The sequence below is a fragment of the Bufo bufo genome, chromosome 11, assembly GCF_905171765.1.
Source record: "Bufo bufo chromosome 11, aBufBuf1.1, whole genome shotgun sequence".
Classification (NCBI taxonomy): Eukaryota; Metazoa; Chordata; class Amphibia; order Anura; family Bufonidae; genus Bufo; species Bufo bufo.
The window spans coordinates 97,709,518-97,728,856 of NC_053399.1; the positions used below are offsets into that span (position 1 = coordinate 97,709,518).

Below are 19,339 nucleotides of genomic sequence, written 5' to 3' on the forward strand. Positions count from 1 at the left end.
GTCCCTTATCAAGTGGGAGGCACATACGCAAACTGTTGTAATTCCTGCACCGTTCACCTGATTTGGATGTAAATCCCCTCAAATTAAAGCTGACAGTCTGCAGGTAAAGCACATCTTGTTTGTTTCATGTCAAATCCATTGTGGTGGTGTATAGAGCCAAAAATGCTACAATTGTGGTGATGTCCCAATATTTATGGACCTGACTGTAGCTTTTCCTGATTCCCCTTATCTTCCATTTTAATTAACTCCAATCTCAGAATAGGGTTTATTTCACCCCTTTAAATAAATTGTGACACCAAAAATATATACGCTAATTCCAAAGTAATAAACCCCCCTCTCTCCCTGATATCGCTATTCCACCCTCCCAATTAAATTCTCTCATTATCTTGTCTAGTCTCTAAAAACATTATCTGGCACCCATATTGGAGCGTCCTACATTACAAACAGAATTTGAGGGGAAAAAAACATTTAAATTGAATTGATTCGATCTATCATCGAGAGTGGTAACCTCTGCCAGATATAAATTTTCTTCCTCAGCCCGTTTATTAAAGGGGCAACATTTAATTTGATATAATCTTCTACAGTCAATGAAATATTTACTCCCAAGTATTTAAAACTACTTTCCTTATCAAGTACATGTAAATGTGATTTCACTTTCTTTTTTTTCTTTTTTTTCTTCTTTATTTATGAGTTTTCAAGAATATGGTTAAAGTTACATCATGTTGATCCACATATAACAGGATGGATATGTTGGCACCAGGTCAACAAAAAGTCATAAGTAACACATTAACATCCTGTCATCAAGGTCTAAATATATGTAAGGTATGATAGCCATCATATTGAAGGATTAGCATAAGAAAGCAATACAACCGCTCCATGAGCAGTACAAAACGTTAGGGCTTAATCCAGAATTTTGAAAAAAGAAAAACAAAAAGGGGAAGAATCATAATAAGACTGAACAAATACAGGGGAGATGACAAGACAAACTCTCAAAAGGGAAGGGTAGGCCACATAAGGTAAAAGAGAACAATAAAAGGGCTAAGCAGATGACAATGATAGGAATGACCACTTCAAGCCAGTAAGGATTGGTATTCCAAGGAATCCTGGAAGACAAACCAAGGGGTCCAAGCAGTAACAAAAGCTTTAGGATTGTTCTTCAAGGACGCCGTTAGTTCCTCCATTCTCCAGATCTCTTCCATTTTCTGTACCCAAAGATCGGTGGATGGTGGAGTAGGAGACTTCCATTTCACCGGAATGCAGGACCTAGCTGCAATGACCAAATGGCGCAGGCAGGACCGACTGAGTAAGCTCAGGGGTAAATCCGAGAGAAATAATAAGAAAAAACCTAGCGTGTTTGGTATGGAAAAAGAGAAAATAGATGCCAAGGTCTTATGGATTGATTCCCAGACATGTTTGACTTTGTCACACTGGAAAATATGAAGCAACGAGCTTTGAGATGTTTCGCAACACCAACACAAAGGGGACGTTCTCTGGAGACGGGTCGGAACATAATACCATCTTGATAGTATTTTATAACTGGCCTCCTGATATTTACTGGCAATGGAGGATTTATGGGCCAATTGAAATAGTTTGGACCATTGGTCGGAGGAGATATCAATTTGCAAATCCTGAATCCACTTATCGGTGTATGGAAGGCGAAAATCCGCTTTGGGCGTAAGAGCTCTATCAAAGCCCGGGGAAGAGGGAATAGAGGAAAGAAAGTGATGTAATTGCCTAGATCTCCATGGTCCGAGGGTACCGGGATCAGACAGCCCCGAAAGTTCAGCGTATGTGAACCACCGTCTGGAGGTTCTAAAGAAAGGCGTGCAACATCTACCACTCAATCGCCATTGTACAAATGGGCCCCCCGAACAACTTGCCGGGAAGTCAGGGTGTCCCAGGACAGGGAACATTGGAGATGGTGTTGGAGAGATCATGAGAATGTGTTGGTATTTGTGAAATTGAAGTAAAGTTGCCCCAATGATAGGGTGAGTAGAAAGCGTCCTCACGTGTGGCAGTGCACTCCACAGCAGGTTGGGGGGGGTGGAGGTTAGCGTTAGATATCAGATGCTTCCGTGCACCCTCATACTTCACTGGAAATGACTTTTTGTTGGACTTACTTTTGCAAAGATTTTGCAACCTTTTTGCTTTTTTTTCACCACTCCAGTTTTGAAATATGGGTGGGAAAATGGACATGGTTAGCTACGTTAATGAGTTTCAGATTTATTAGTGAGACTTTGTAAAAAGTCGTTAAAAAGTCACAGTCTCTCTCAATTAGGAGGGTGGAGTAGGAAAACCCATGAGAGAAATTTATCAAACGTAACATTTGATAAATGTGGCATAAAGGACGCCAATGCAGACTCAAAACGGACTATTCCCCTCGTGATAAATTCCTCATTTAGAATTTATTGCATCTTTCACCCATAATGTCAAAAGTAGCAGTTACGTAAAGTTAATAAACCGGACAACTATCACAGGCTCTTTTAGCACAAGAATTTATATCAAGGGAAGATCAGTAATTCATGTGTTTAGCTGAGGTCTTGCTCTCCACAGTCACAATCTACAGATTTTATACTAACGCTCCGTGGACGCCTCACCCACATCTCATCTTCTTATTCTTACAGATTGGCTGATAATGATCTACCAGACACTTCCTGCATCCAGTTGGCATCTGGAATACGGAATAAACAGTGCCTGAAGATACTGGACCTGTCTGATAACCCTCTGTCTGGTCCTCACTTCAGCGACTTGATGGAGGCTCTGTCCAGTCCGGCTCTAGAGAAATTACGGTGAGTATAAGAGATGTTAACTGTGGGCACCTAATGTTGCACAGGACATCTGTTGGCATCCTGACTTTTCATAATAAACTATTGTATCTGCAACTGTTATCTTTGTAGCCTGAAGTCTTTGGGGGTCATTTACTATGCTGAAATTCCCCTTAATTAGGTGTATTTCAGGCACAGATAGGGGCGCAATTTTTGCGCTGCTAATTTATCTGCAACCTCACCCGCTCATGCCCGGTCTACAATTGTGGGCAGGGAAGGGCCAGCAGGTCGTCTCATTAACCATTTTCTACACCCGATTTAGGCATAGAAAACAGTCTAAATGTAAGACCTCTCAGAAGATGTCTTACATTTAGAAGTGGCGCTGGATGCGGTGAAATTGTGGAGAGGCCGTCACCTCTTCATAACCTCAGCGGAACCACCACCAGAAAAGATCTATTTTATGGCAAAAAAACATAGATTTATAGATTTTAATAACAGCCGGGGGGCTTTTTCTCTCAACGTTCAGTCTAAATATAGATTTTATGCTCTTTTGAAGCATCGCTCACATCTCATCTTCCTTCTTTTTAAAGTTTGGCTCATAATAAACTACCAGACACTTCCTGCATCCAGTTGGCATCTGTAATAAGGAATAACTCGTCCCTGAAGATACTTGACCTGTCTGGTAATCGTCTGTCTGGTCCTCACTTCAGTGACTTGATGGAGGCTCTGTCCAGTCCGGCCTGCAGGATAGAGGAATTACAGTGAGTATAAGAGATGTGTACAGGACGGAGACATGTGGGGCACACGTTATACATGGATTTTATTCTATTTTATGCTCCACACTATTGTTATGTCTATGAGATAAACTGCTGACTGCTCCTTGATATGTGACGTCTCTACTAATGTCTGACTAATGCACCAGGTCCAGTCCGGCCTGCAGGATATTATTATTATTATTATTATTATTATTTATTATTAAAGCGCCATTCATTCCATAGCGCTGTACATATGAGAAGAGGTATACATACATAATACAGACAATTGCACTAATCATAAACAAGACAAGTTACAAACTGGTACAGAAGGAGAGAGGGCCCTGCCCGTGAGGGCTTACAATCTACATGGTGTGGGTGAAGGACACAGTAGGTGCGAGTTAAGTTGGTCATGGCGGTATAGAGGCAGCGGGGTCACTGGTTGTAGGCTTGTCTGAAGAGGTGGGTTTTCAGGTTTATTTTGAAGGATTCCAATGTAGGTGAGAGTCTGATATGTTGGGGTAGCGAGTTCCAGAGTATGGGGGATGCACGGGAGAAATCTTGGAGTCGATTGTGGGAAGAGGCAATAAGAGGAGAGGAGAGAAGGAGGTCTTGTGAGGATCGAAGAGTGCGTGTGGGGATGTATCTGGAAAGTAGCTCAGAGATGTAGGGAGGGGACAGGTTATGGACGGCCTTGTATGTATTTGTTAGTACTTTGAAGTGAATTCGCTGGGCAATGGGGAGCCAGTGAAGGGATTGGCAGAGGGGAGAGGCAGAGGAGTAATAGGGGGAGAGGTGGATTAGTCGGGCAGCAGAGTTGAGGATAGATTGGAGGGGTGCGAGAGTGCTAGATGGAAGGCCACAGAGGAGAATGTTGCAGTAGTCTAGGCGAGAGATAATGAGGGCATGTACAAGAATTTTCGCAGATTCAAAGTTAAGGAAAGCACGGATGCGGGAGATGTTTTTGAGTTGGAGGCGGCAGGTGGTGGAAAGAGCTTGGATATGCGGTCGGAAGGAAAGTGCAGAATCCAAGGTCACTCCAAGGCAGCGGACTTTGTTGACCGGGGAGAGTGTGCAGCCATTGATCATGATAGATAGGTCTGTTGAGGGGGTTGAACAAGATGGGGGAAAGATTATGAATTCTGTCTTATCCATGTTAAGTTTTAGAAAACGAGAGGAGAAGAAGGATGATATAGAAGATAGACATTGTGGGATTCTTGATAGTAAGGTGGTGATTTCTGTACCAGAGAGGTAGATTTGTGTGTCGTCAGCGTAGGAGTGATACTGAAAGCCATGGGACTCTATGAGCTGTCCCAGGCCAAAGGTGTAGATAGAGAAGAGCAGGGGTCCTAGGACAGAGCCTTGCGGGACACCAACAGAGAGGGAATGAGACGAGGAGGTGGTGCGAGAGTGGGAGACGCTAAACGTCCGGTCTGTGAGGTATGATGTGATCCAGACGAGGGCTAGGTCGGTGATGCCAAGAGATGAGAGAGTTTGCAACAGAAGGGAGTGGTCAACAGTGTCGAAGGCAGAGGACAGGTCAAGGAGAAGGAGGACAGAGTATTGTTTCTTGGTTTTGGCTGTCAGTAGGTCATTGGTGACTTTGGTAAGGGCAGTCTCGGTTGAGTGGTGGGGTCGGAAGCCAGATTGTAGGCGGTCAAAGAGGGAGCAGGAGGAGAGGTGGGAGGACAGTTCTGAATGGACATGTTGTTCAAGTAGCTTTGAGGCATACGGAAGAAGTGATATGGGGCGATAACTGGACAAGGAAGATGGGTCAAATGAAGGCTTTTTGAGGATGGGTGTAATGGTAGCATGTTTAAAAGCAGAGGGGAAGACACCAGAGTTTAGTGATAGGTTGAAGAGATGAGTTAGGGCTGGGATAAACACTGTGGTGAGGTTAGGGATGAGGTGGGATGGGATTGGGTCAAGTGCACAGGTGGTCAGATGAGATTTGGAGAGTAGAGTGGAGAGTTTTTCTTCTGTAATGGTGGAGAAGCGGGTTTTGGGAGAAGGGGACCGAGCCATTGCGTAGAGGGTCTGTGGGGACTGTGTGGTGAAGCTTTCTCTGATGTTGACTATCTTTTGTTTGAAATATTTGGCAAAGTCCTCAGCTGAGAGGAGAGGAGAGGGTGGGGGCGCTGGGGGGCGGAGAAGGGAGTTAAAAGTGCTAAAAAGTTGTTTAGGGCTGTGTGACAGGGAAGATATGAGAGATGAGAAGTAGGCCTGTTTTGCATCAGCGAGTGAGGATTTAAATATGAGGAGGGATTGCTTGTATGCGGTGAAATGATCATTTGAATGGGATTTCTTCCATTGCCGCTCAGCAGCCCTGGAAGCTTGTCTGAGTTTTTTGGTCAGGTTGGTGTGCCAGGGTTGTCTGTTGATTTTTCGGGTTTTGTTGTGTGTGAGGGGGGCAACAGTGTCCAGAGCTGTACTTATTGTGGTGTTATATAGGGTGGTAGCAGCTTCTGGGTCTAGGAGGGAACAGATGGTAGAGAGTGGGAGAAGAGAGTCGGAAAGCAAGCGAAATTCGAGATGTTTAAGGTTCCTGCGGGGGTGTGTTAGTGTGTGGACCGGGGGAGCAGCAGAAGAGACCAGTGAAGAGAAGGTGAGTAGGTTGTGGTCGGATAGGGGGAGAGGCGAATTAGAAAGGTTAGATAGGGAGCAGAGGCGGGTAAAGATCAGATCCAGAGTGTGACCATCTCTGTGGGTGGGAACTGAAGACCACTGTGATAGGCCGAAGGAGGAAGAGAGTGACAGGAGTTTAGAGGCGGCCGAGTGGCATGTGTCAATAGGGATGTTGAAGTCACCCATGATGATAGTGGGGATGTCGGCAGAAAGAAAGTGTAGTAGCCAGGTGTTAAAGTGGTCAAGAAAGATGGTGGCTGGGCCTGGAGGGCGGTAAATGACGGCTACTTGAAGGTTGGAGGGAGAGTAGATGCGAACAGAGTGTACTTCAAATGAGGTGAGCGTAATGGAGGGTGGCAGTGGAATTGGGCTGTAGGAGCAGGTATCTGATAGGAGAAGACCAACTCCTCCACCATGTTTGCAGCCGGGGCGGGGTGTGTGAGTGAATTGAAATCCACTATAAGAGAGTGCAGCAGGGGAGGAGGTGTCTGAGGGTGTCAGCCATGTTTCAGTGAGACCCAGAAAGGAAAGGTTTTGAGAGATGAACAGTTCATGAATGTATGACAGTTTGTTACAGACAGAGCGCGCGTTCCATAATGCTCCTGCAAGAGGAACCAAAGGAGCAGGGGTCAGAGGAATGGTTATTAGGTTTAAGGGGTTGGAGAAATTTGTAGAAGGAGATTTGTAGTGGGACATGGAGGTGATAGTGGGGATTTGCTGAGGGGGTCCTGGATTTGGAGAGATATCACCAGCCGTAAGGAGAAGCAGAGAAAGTGTTAATAGGTGAGAATAAGAGAGGGCATGAGGAGTGTGTGTGTGTTTGGGAAGGAAGTGTTTTATGTTGGCAAACAGGTTTGTGCAAGCGTCAGATGAGAAGGTAAAATGTAGGAAGAGATGAATATTTCCTTGCTGGGTGAATGGATGTGGGGGTATTTCAGGAGGTTTTGGAAAAGTGGGAAGAGTAAGAGGAAAAATTGAAACATTGTTTGCAATAACTATGTCTGTAATTACCTGTGATCCCCTTCTGGTCCAATTCTGGTATAATTCAGTCAGTGCACTTAAGAGTGGCACTTGAGAGATGTGGCATTTGGAAACACCAAGGTCTGGAAGACCAAAGGACTTAGATTTATACCACTCAGTGCTCAATCAGGTGTGACCAAGAGGGGAGGGACATATGGCCTAATCAAGGGGCACCAGATACAGGGGTGAAATAGTCAATGTAAACAAATACTCAATAAATCTAGCAGGGAAGGAGACATTAATGCTTCAGAAAAGACATACCAGGATTTAGAAGGAAAGATGAGAGGGGTGGACAAGATCAGACTGTGGAAAAGCTGGGTGTAGCAGTTAGCTTCAATGCAGACATACCTGGAGATGAGAGAGTTGGGTGATGGTCAGTAGGCAGTGATGACAAAGAGGATTCAATATCCATAATATTACATTCTGGTATAATTCAGTCAGTGCACTTAAGAGTGGCACTTGAGAGAGGTGGCATTTGGAAAGACCAAGGATAGAGGAATTACTGTGAGTATAAGAGATGTGTACAGGACCGAGACATGTGGGGCACAAGAGGACACATTACAGATGAAAATAAATTGTCACCAATGTATTGCATGGACAGGCTGGGTTCAACAGAGCAAGGACTGCTCTTACATAGTGGCTCTTCACTCAGAGAAACACAGTATAACTTCTTCTAAGTGCCCTAATAGGGCCTTCCCAGAGTCATAACTGTTTTATTTGTCTGTTCACGTAGCCATATGAGGGCTTGTTTTTTGCAGGACAAGTTGTACTTTCCAGCACCACCATTTAATATTGCATATGATGTAATGGGAAGCGGGGAAAAAATCCAAATAGGGGTAAAAAAATAAAAAAATTAAAAAAAAAAGCAATTCCAACACAGTTTTACGGGTTTTTTATTTACGACGTTCGATGTGCGATAAAAGTGACCAGTTACTTTCATTCTACAGGTCAGTACAAATCCAGCGATACCTTATAAGTATAGTTTTTCTTGTGTTTTGATATAGTGATAAAATAATAAAAAGTGGGAAAAAATCTGTTTTATTTTTTCTTCGCCATATTTTGACCCTAATAATTTTTTGTAATTATGTGTACGGAGCTGTGGGGGGGGGGGCTCATTTTTAGCGGGGCGATCTGAACTATTCATTGATACCATTCTGGGGTGTGTATGAATTTTATATTACCTTTTATTAAAAAAAATTGTAGGAAAGCGACTAAAATCAACCATTTTGATGCTTTTTCAGTTTTGCTGTTTGCCGTATGGGGAATATATTTTTATATTATGGGTGGTTTCGCACATGGCAACACCCATGATGTGCATTTAAAAAAAAAAATGTGGTTCTTTTATTTTTATTTTGGGGAAAGGGGGTGATTTGAAGTTTTGTGTTCTTGTTATTTTTTTATTTTTAAAAACTTCTTTTTTTTTTACACTTATTTTTAACCACTTCCCATCTGGGCCCTTTGCCCCCTTCCTGACCAGGCCAAATTTTGCAAAACTGACATATCTCACTTTATGTGGTAATAACTTTGGAACGCCTTTATTTATCCAAGTCATTCAGAGATTGTTTTCTCGTGACACATTGTACTTCATGATAGTCATAAATTTGAGTCAAAATATTTCACCTTTATTTATGAAAAAATCCCAAATTTACCCAAAAATTTGAAAAATTCGCAATTTTCTAAATTTCAATTTCTCTGCTTTTAAAACAGAAAGTGATACCTCATAAAATATTTATTATTTAACATTCCTCATATGTCTACTTTATGTTGGCATCATTTTGGAAATGTCATTTTATTTTTTTAGGACGTTAGAAGGCTTAGAAGTTTAGAAGGAATTCTTCAAATTTTTAAGAAAATTGCCAAAATCCACTTTATAAGGACCAGTTCAGGTCTGAAGTCACTTTGTGGGGCCTACATAGTGGATACCCCCATAAATGACCCCATTGTAGAAACTACACCCCTCAAGGTATTCAAAACCGATTTTACAAACTTTGTTAACCCTTTAGGCGTTCCACAAGAATTAAAGGAAAATGGAGATCAAATTTTAAAATTTCACTTTTTTGGCAGATTTTCCATTTTAATCAATTTTTTTCTTTAACACATCGATGGTTAACAGCCAAACAAAACTCAATATTTATTACCCAGATTCTGCGGTTTACAGAAACACCCCACATGTGGTCATAAACTGCTGTATGGGCACACGGCAGGGCGCAGAAGAAAAGGAACTCCACATGGTTTTTAGATGCCATGTCCCATTTGAAGCCCCCTGATGCACCCTTACAGTAGAAACTCCCAAGAAGTGACCCCATTTTGGAAACTAGGGGATAAGGTGCCAGTTTTATTAGTACTATTTTTGGGTACATATGATTTTTTGATCATTCATTATAACACTTTATGGGGCAAGGTGACCAAAAAATTGGTTGTTTTAGCACAGTTTCTATTTATTTATTTTTACAGCGTTCACCTGAGGGGTTCAGTCAAGTGACATTTTTATAGAGCAGATTGTTACGGACGTGGCGATACCTAATATGTATACTTTTTCTCATTTATTAAAGTTTTACACAATAATAGCATTTTTGAAACAAAAAAATTATGTTTTAATGTGTCCATGTTCTGAGAGCTATAGTTTTTTTATTTTTTGAGAGATTTTCTTATGTAGGGGCTCATTTTTTGCGGGATGAGGTGACGGTTTTATTGGTACTATTTTGTGGGACATACGCATTTTTGATCACTTGGTGTTGCACCTTTTGTGATGCAAGGTGACAAAAATTGCTTGTTTTGACACAGTTTTTATTTTTTTATTTTTACGGTGTTCACCCGAGGGGTTAGGTCATCTGATATTTTTATAGAGCTGGTTTTTACGGACGCGGCAATACCTAATATGTATACTTTTTTTTATTTGTTTCACTTTAACACAATAATAGCATTTTTGAAACCAAAAAAATGATGTTTTAGTGTCTCCATGTTCTAAGAGCTATAGTTTTTTTATTTTTTAAGAGATTTTCTTATGTAGGGGCTCATTTTTTGCGGGATGAGGTGACGGTTTTATTGGTACTATTTTGTGGGACATACGCGTTTTTGATCACTTGGTGTTGCACCTTTTGTGATGCAAGGTGACAAAAATTGCTTGTTTTGACAGTTTTTTTTTGTTTTTTTTTACGGTGTTCACCCGAGGGGTTAGGTCATGTGATACTTTTATAGAGCTGGTTTTTACGGACGCGGCGATACCTAATATGTCTATTTTATTTTAATTTTTCTATTTTTAATTTTTTTTTTTTATTCCTTACTTGGGAACTTTTTTTTTTTACATGTGAAACTTTATTTTATTTTATTTTTTCAACCCTTTATTTTTTTTATTTTTTTTTACACTTTTCGTCCCCCATAAGGTCATACAAGACCTCTGGGGGACATTTACTTCACTTTTGATTTTTTTTTTCACAGTTGATTTCTCCTGTAACTGGGGCTGACATAGTAGCCCCAGTTAGAACAAATGCACCCCTATAGAGGCTGTACAGCAGCAATCCTGCGCTGTACAGCCTCAGAGCAGGGCTGATCGAGGTCTCTGAGAGACCTCGCACAGCTCCTGCACACTCCGGTCAAGGCGGTCACATGACCGCCGGACCGGAACAGGAAGCGCTGTGCGCTTCCTTCTCTGCAGACACAGCGCTCGGTGAGCGCTGTGTCTGCAGCGATCCGGAAGGCAGGGACACCTGGGCACTGTCCCTGCCTCCTCTCTGGGTTGCCCTGCTGTCACTGACAGCGGGCAACCCGATCAGCAGCTGCACGATTAGCGTGCAGCTGCTATTTCTGACAGGACGTTTTAAAACGTGCTGTCAGAAATAGACGTCCACCCATAGGACGTTTATATCCTATGGGCGGACGTGAGGCGGTTAAAGTTCCCATAGGGATCTATAACAAGCAATCATTAGATTGCTATTCTCATAGACCCCAATGCACTAGCATTGGAGTCTATGAGAAAATTGCTAGTTTCCTATGGAGCCCTATCACAGGCAAGGGTTCCATGGGAAATCAATGAATAAAGAAAAAATGTATAGCGGCACTCACCATAAAGTAATATTTGCAGCTTTATTCTGGTTAAAAACTGGAAAGTGAGAGCACCACACAGATTAATCAGGCAACAGCCGTTTCACGCTACCTGCGCTTTGTCAAGCTTGACGGCTGTTGCCTGATTCATCTGTGTGGTGCCCTCACTTTCCAGTTTTTAACCAGAATAAAGCTGCAAATATTACTTTATGATGAGTGCCGCTATTCATTTTTTCTTTATTCGTTGATTTTTGCATGGCTATTAAGCAGAGCACCACCATATATCGCATGTTGCGAGTGCAGGTGTGAATACAGTTGGACATTTGTCACACCCTTTTTCTTGTATGGACATTTTGCTCCATAGGAAATACTGTGCAGCAGCCTCCTGATATTCACAAAGACAGGGGCTGCTGTACACACGTTCTGGCTTCTCCGATAGCTGCACAGGGGAGCCGGAGCATCACCGGAAACATGCGCTTCCAGTGTTTCATGCGCTCAGGGGCCGTGGTCAGGGTTGAAGGATTAAAGGTTCAAGGATTAAAGGTCGGCATTACTGCCAGTTGCGGACATTAGCCGCGGGTGTCTGCTATAAGAAACAGCAGGCCACCCGCGGCTATGGCACCCGCCCCGCTCAGGAGCGGGCACCATCTTTAACCCCTCCAAGACCAAGCCAGTTTTTACCTTCAGGACCAAGCCACATTTTGCAAATCTGACATGTTTCACTTTATGTGGTAATAACTTTGGAACACTTTTACTTATCCAAGTCATTCTGAGATAGTTTTTTCGTGACACATTGTACTTCATGTTAGTGATAAATTCGAGTCAATATGTTTTACCTTTTATTTATAAAAAAAATCCCAAATTTACAGACATTTTTGAAAAATTCACAATTTTCTCAATTTTAAATTCTCTGGTTCTCTGACAGATAGTGGTACCTCACAAAATAGTTATTACTTTACATTTATCATATGTCTACTTCATGTTTGCATCATTTTGTAAATGTTATTTTATTTTTTTGGGGGACGTTAGAAGGCTTAGGCTCCTTTCACACGGGCGAGTATTCCGCGCGGGTGCGATGCGTGAGGTGAACGCATTGCACCCGCACTGAATACCGACCCATTCATTTCTATGGGGCTGTGCACATGAGCGGTGATTTTCACGCATCACTTATGCGTTGCGTGAAAATCGCAGCATGCTCTATATTGTGCGTTTTTCACGCAACGCAGGCCCCATAGAAGTGAATGGGGTTGCGTGAAAATCGCAAGCATCCGCAAGCAAGTGCGGAGGCGGTGCGATTTTCACGCACGGTTGCTAGGTGACAGTCTATTCACTGTATTATTTTCCCTTATAACATGGTTATAAGGGAAAATAATAGCATTCTGAATACAGAATGCAAAGTAAAACAGCGCTGGAGGGGTTAAAAAAATAAAATATAATTTAACTCACCTTAATCCACTTGATCGCGATGTCTGCATCTCCTTCTGTCCCTTTTACTGAATAGGACCTGTGGTGAGCATTAATTATAGTTCAAGGACCTTTGATGACGTCACTCCGGTCATCACATGGTACGTCACATGATCTTTTACCATGGTGAATCACCATGGTAAAAGATCATGTGATGACCGGAATGACGTCACCACAGGTCCTGTTGCTGCAGAGATCAGATGAAGCCAGAAGGAGATGCCGGGCCGCGAACAAGTGGACTAAGGTGAGTTAATTTTATTTTTTTATTTTTTTTAACCCCTCCAGCGATGTTTTACTATGCATTCTGTATTCAGAATGCTATTATTTTCCCTTATAACCATGTTATAAGGGAAAATAATACTATTTACAGAACACCGATCCCAAGCCCAAACTTCTGTGAAGAAGTTCGGGTTTGGGTACCAAACACGCGCGATTTTTCTCACGCGAGTGCAAAACGCATTACAATGTTTTGCACTCGCGCGGAAAAATCGCGGGTGTTCCCGCAACGCACCCACACATTTTCCCGCAACGCCCGTGTGAAAGGGGCCTTAGAAGTTTAGAAGCAAATTTTAAAATTTTTCTGAACATTTCCAAAATCCACTTTTTAAGGACCAGTTCAGGTCTGAAGTCACTTAGTGGGGCTTATATAATTGAAACCACCCAAAAATTACCCCATTTTAGAAACCACACCCCTCAAGGTATTCAAAACTGATTTTACAAACGTTGTTAACCCTTTAAGTGTTCCACCAGAATTAATGGAAAATGGAGGTGAATTTTTAAAATTTCACTTTTTTTGCAGATTTTTACATTTAGATCCATTTCTCCTGCAACCCAGCATGGGTTAACAGCAAAATAAACCTCAATATTTGTTACTCTGATTCTTAAGTTTACAGAAACACCCCATATTTGGTCATAAAGTATTATATGGGGGCACAGCGGGGCTCAGAATGGGAGGAACACCGTGTGGCTTTTGGAAGGCAGATTTCGCTGGAATAATTTTCAGGCACCAAGTTGCATTTAAAGACACCCTGAGGCACCCTTACAATGAAAAAACCCCAAAAGTGACCCCATTATGGAAAATACTCCCTCCAAGGAATTTTTCAAGGGGTGCACTGAGCACTTTGGCCCAATAGCTGTTTCATAGAATTTAGAAAAGACTTAGCAGTGAAAATGAAAAATTTCATATTTTACAAGAATATCTTGCTTTAGGTCCAAATTTATCATTTTAACAAGGGGTCTCAGGAGAAAATGCACCCCATAATCTGTTACCCATTTTTCTCCTGAATACGTCAACACCCCATATGTGGTTGTAAAGTGCTGTATGGGCACACAACGGGGCTCAGAATGGGAGGAACACCGTGTGACTTTTGGAAGGCAGATTTCGCTGGTATAATTTTCAGGCACCATGTTGCATTTGAAGACACCCTGAGGCACCCGAACAGTGAAAACAGCAAAAAATGAGGCTCTAGGGGTGCCAGAACATAAAAAGAAATTGAAGAAATGCTTCATTTAATAAAATGACACCTTTCAATGTATTCATCTAGGGGTATAATGGGATTTTTTATATATATTTTTTTATATATATATATATATATATTATTTTTTTTTGGGGGGGGGAGCTATTATTGGATTGCCAAATGGAAAAATGCTCAACTGAAAATGTCTTCCCATGGATTAATTAAGGAATTAATGAAATGGACTTAATGGATATCAGTGGAGGTGTGATAAACCTGAAAGCACTCTCCAATGCAGAGGCCCGGTTTAGAGGGGCCGGTCTGACAGTAGTGAGTGGTGTCTTTCCTAATTCCTTTAACCGAGCAAACTCGACACCTTTTTTGGGGTCGCCTTTTTTTGTCTGTGGGGAGAAGTACTCCAGGGAAATGCTGGCCATGTATTATTCTTGAGACCCCAAAAGTACTGCTGGATGAAAAACTGCCCTCTCCTTCCATCCTTCCATCTCCTTCCAAAAACAATATATATATTTTTTAAAGGCTTTATTTTTTAATTTTCATAGAAATAAAAATAAAAAACTTTAAATAGGGGAACGACCCCCTCAACAAGGTACAACCTTGAACATCACATTCAATTGACAGGCAAAATAATAGGATTACATATAAACAAAATCTGTCTACAGATGCAAAAATTGTAATGCAGTTCACATCAGTCATAGAGCAGCATCATTGTCATGAAGTCGAATTGTTCCATTAAGACCTGTCACCATCCACACACACATTCATACTGGCAGTGACTTGGACATATCAAAAACCCTCTCCAGCCCCATTACACAGTGACCGAGTTTGCACTCAGCCAAATATCCCAGATTTTCCCAAATTTTTCCGGTGCGCCCCTAGCTTCATAAGTTAACTTGTATACTGATCATGTGGCATTGATGAGCTGGATCCAATGAGACAATTTTGGTTTCTTAGGGGGCTTCCAGTTTAGCAGAATTGACTTTCTCGCATAAAACATCAGCAACCTGTAAAGGATTTTGGTATGCTTAGTTGGAATCACATCATCAACGAGGCCTAGCAGACTAACTTCAGGTGCCACAACTGCCGGGAGTCCAAGACGAACATCCAGATAATCATGTACCTGCGTCCAGAATAACAGCAATAACCGGACACTCCCATACCATGTGCATTAGGGTCCCCCTGCCATTTCCACACCTTGTACACGTATCTGAAGCAAGTTTATGCATGCGTACTAGTCTCACTGGGGTATAGTAGACTCTGTGCAACCATTTCGTCTGAATCAGCTGATCCCGTGCACAAATCACCGTCCCCCTCCAAGAGGCCGACAGCTCTTTCTCATGACAATCTTCCAATGCAGGAATATCAGCCCTCCACTTAAGAAAAGCTCTCGTCATCGGGGAAGGCCGGGAGGATTGAAGGAAAGCATAAAAGGACGACACCATTTTAGTATGGCTTGAGCGAGTGAGCAGCATGTTGTAGGCGTGCTGCGGGTTCCCTCCCCTCCGCCGCCCTGGGCCGCCCTGCCTCTTCCCTCCCCGCGCTCACAGCTGTTTGACCGCCTGATGACGGCTTTGGGGGCCCCGCGATAAGATGTGGATTCTGGCCCGGCTGATGTGTTATTCCTCTCTGATGCTTGGGGTCGGGAGATTTGCTGTAAGGAACCGAGAGTTGAGAGGACTTAGTTTACCCCCTGTCCGGTGCCTGAGACTCTCAGCGATCTACTGAAGACTGAGAGCGAGCTACCCTAAAGCTGGACTTCCCTTCTCCGACATCTTCATCATCATTAAACTCCGGGCCTGGGGTGTAGCGCGGACCGAGCACACTGCGGGCAGTGAGAGGGCTTCGCAGGCGGCCGGTGCGGCGCCTGATCCCTGAAAAGGAATACCAACTTACTTTGCAGGAGGGCACGGTGGTGCGATGTGAGCTGCTGGTGTGTTGCTGGTGGCGCTGCGGCTTCAGTTTCCCTTTGTCAGTGTTGGCCTCTGCTTTGGCCCTGGATGCATTGTTGGCACGTGCCCTCGGAGGTGCTGTTGAGCTGCCGCTCCATCGAGGTGAGGTCTGGCTGTAACGGAGCAGTTGGATGGACGGATGAGGATGCCGGTGGAGAGGGATTAAAGTTGATAGTGCGGAACCACGCTGCAGTCCCTGAACCAAACTGAGTACGGGAAAGTTTTGTGAAAATCATCTGTTTAATTGACTAAACCTTGTTATTCATATCCAACTAATTGAACGTCCGGCCAAAAGGCCATTAACAGTGGGGGTACAGTGATCTGTTTACTAACAATACTAACAGACAGAATAAGTTGAATATTCCCTGAAAGGTTTACGTGTTTCTCTGGGACCCTGCAGAAGGTTATACTAATTTACACTTTAAAGATCAGCTTGAGGGTCTGCTGGAGTAGGGGGGGCACTTCTCTAATCCTCCATCCGGGCAAAAGTGTAAAATTTGGAGGCTCAAAATTAAAGGGACAGTCCACTGTGCTAGTCCAAAAGAGAGAGGAGAAGGGGGAAAGGGAAATAAAAAATGGCCCCTAAGGCGCAAAATAGGAAATCCTTGGGTACTGCGTCCCCTAAGGGGCCCAGAAGGTAAAAGCCCTAAACCGAATATTGAGAAATACTTAAGATCCTCCCCCACCAAAACAAGAGGTACAATGAAACCCCTAGCTCGCCCAGAGGAGAGAGAAGAGCCTAGAAATGTCGTGGCGCTCCCTGAAAACAGCGAAAAGGAGGATATGGATAGCCAGACATATAAACGTATGGAAACAATAGAGCAAAAACTGGGGGACATTTTGGAGGCTTTAAAAATACCCAACCAAACCTTAGGAACATTGACAACCACGGTATCCTCAATGCAATCTGATATTTCTCTGATTAGGGATGATATGGATAAAATACGCTCCAGAGTTAAAGAATCAGAATTATCCCTAATTACTACTAAAAATGAAGTCTCCGTATTGGGAAAAAAAAGTCAAAGGATGGACTTAGAACAAACGACCCTTAAGGAGAAATTAACTGACTTGGAGGACAGGGCACGTAGAGGAAATATCCGATTGATAGGTTTCCCTGAGGGATCAGAGGGGGATGACCCTGGGGGGTTCATACAGAAATGGTTGGCGGACTCTCTGGGCCGAGAATCTTTTTCATCATTATTCATAGTCGAACGGGCACACCGGGTCCCTAACAAAAAACCGCCTGCTGGAAGCCCCCCACGCAGCCTTCTTGCCAAAATCTTGTGTACCAGTGACCGAGAGAATTTTGAGGCGAAAGAGAGAACTGGGTGAATTGATTTATAACGGGAGCAAAATCTCAATCTACCCAGATTTCTCTTTCTCTACTCAACTTAAAAGAAGTCAATATGGGGAGATTAAGAAGCGCCTTATTAATGCCAATATTAAATACTCAATGTTGTTTCCGGCCAAATTAAGAATAATATATAAGGACTCTGTTTTTTTCCCCCCTAGCACTGAGGAAGCCTCCGCCTGGCTGGATGCTAAGGGGTTATGAGAATCCTAGCCGGGGGGGTCTCTCTATTCTTTGCTTTTTGGTTTTTCCTTTCTTTTCTCATGCTTAACTAAGAGTAATCTGGTTTAATGTATTTCTCGGTATTAAGGTCTTTGTGATTATTTATTTATTTTTTGTCTGGTTGTATTGCATTTAGAAGGGAGGGAAAGAAATTGCTCAGAAATGTCGGGGAGATAAAGGGGGGGAGGCCTAGGCGTTGTGTAAGAGGAGCGCGGGACTTACTGTCTTGCGCACCATGGGGTGGGGGGGTGAGGGTTTTTTCACTTTCACTGCTGTGGGATCCGATGTAGAACTAGGGAGGGGAGCAACCCCAACACGCCGGCTTCACTGAACCTTCAGCGCTTCGCTCCCTGCGCTGACAGTGAAACCCGATCACATACATGCACGTGGGGATGCGGTGAGGCACCACATTCCTCCACATACATGTACGTGATGTTGCGGGAAGGGTTTAAAGACCACGGCCTATAGCATCATCCCAGTTACACACAATCAGGCATTGCAGCCTGAAATATTTGCGGGGTATTATATAATTCATTTACCCCATGCTCCAACTTTTAAGCAGGTTTACACAATGAAGTGATTTTTCCTTCTTATTCTTACAGTTTGGGTAATAATGATCTACCAAACTCTTCCTGCATCCAGTTGGCATCTGTAATAAGGAGTAACCCGTCCCTGAAGATACTTCACCTGCCTGGTAACCATCTGTCTGGTCCTCACTTCAGTGACTTGATGAAGGCTCTGTCCAGTCCGGCCTGCAGGATAGAAGGATTAGAGTGAGTATAAGAGATGTGTACAGGACTGAGACATGTGGGGCACAAGTTATACATGGATTTTATTCTATTTTATGCTCCACACCTGTGTTATGTCTATGAGATAAACTGCTGACTGCTCCTTGATATGTGACGTTTTCTACTAATGTCTGACTAATGCACCAGGTCCCGTCCGGCCTGCAGGATAGAGGAATTACAGTAAGTATAAGAGATGTGTACAGGACTGAGACATGTGGGGCACAAGTTATACATGGATTTTATTCTATTTTATGCTCCACACCTGTGTTATGTCTATGAGATAAACTGCTGACTGCTCCTTGATAGGTGACGTCTCTACTAATGTCTGACTAATGCACCAGGTCCAGTCCGGCCTGCAGGATAGAGGAATTACAGTGAATATAAGAGATGTGTACAGGACCGAGACGTGTGGGATTCAAGACTGACACAAGGACACTGTTGCCACCAGCTGAATGAGACGCGGCAGTGGTGCAGCTGAAAACCACTTTGACATAAGAATCAGCACATCTGTTTGCTAACCATGTAATTGTTGATTGTTAATGGGTGTGCAATTTTGCTACGTGGGACAATGCCCTATAGTCACTTAGCACCAATAAGCCCAGCCCACCTTACCTTGTGGTGCCTCCTTGGGAGTGACCATACTGTTTTTGTTCCTGTACAGCTTCGTATAGAGCCTTACAAGCTTTGACAGATTCCAGACATGGTTTCTGTACAATTGGAATTTGACCAAAAAAAATATTTCTGTAGGATATCGGAGGAATACGGAGGCATTGTAGATACAGAATCCCATCACAGAGTGATAATAGGGCTGTATGCAGGAGTATTAATATAGTCATATATTATGCCAGGCCAGACAAGTGTACAGCTGCATTCCAAGAAAAGCATTGAAG

General features: G+C 43.0%; 1 protein-coding gene across 1 annotated transcript in view; it reads left to right on the forward strand.

Annotated features, from left to right (window-relative positions):
- Positions 1–19,339, forward strand: part of LOC120981734 (NACHT, LRR and PYD domains-containing protein 9-like) — an 89,759-nt gene that overhangs the window by 48,885 nt on the left and 21,535 nt on the right. The window contains exons 9-12 of the mRNA XM_040411421.1: positions 2,625–2,789; positions 3,356–3,526; positions 18,264–18,401; positions 18,791–18,823. Coding sequence (XP_040267355.1) covers positions 2,625–2,789; positions 3,356–3,526; positions 18,264–18,401; positions 18,791–18,823 — 507 coding nt within the window. The remainder of the gene's footprint in view (positions 1–2,624; positions 2,790–3,355; positions 3,527–18,263; positions 18,402–18,790; positions 18,824–19,339) is intronic.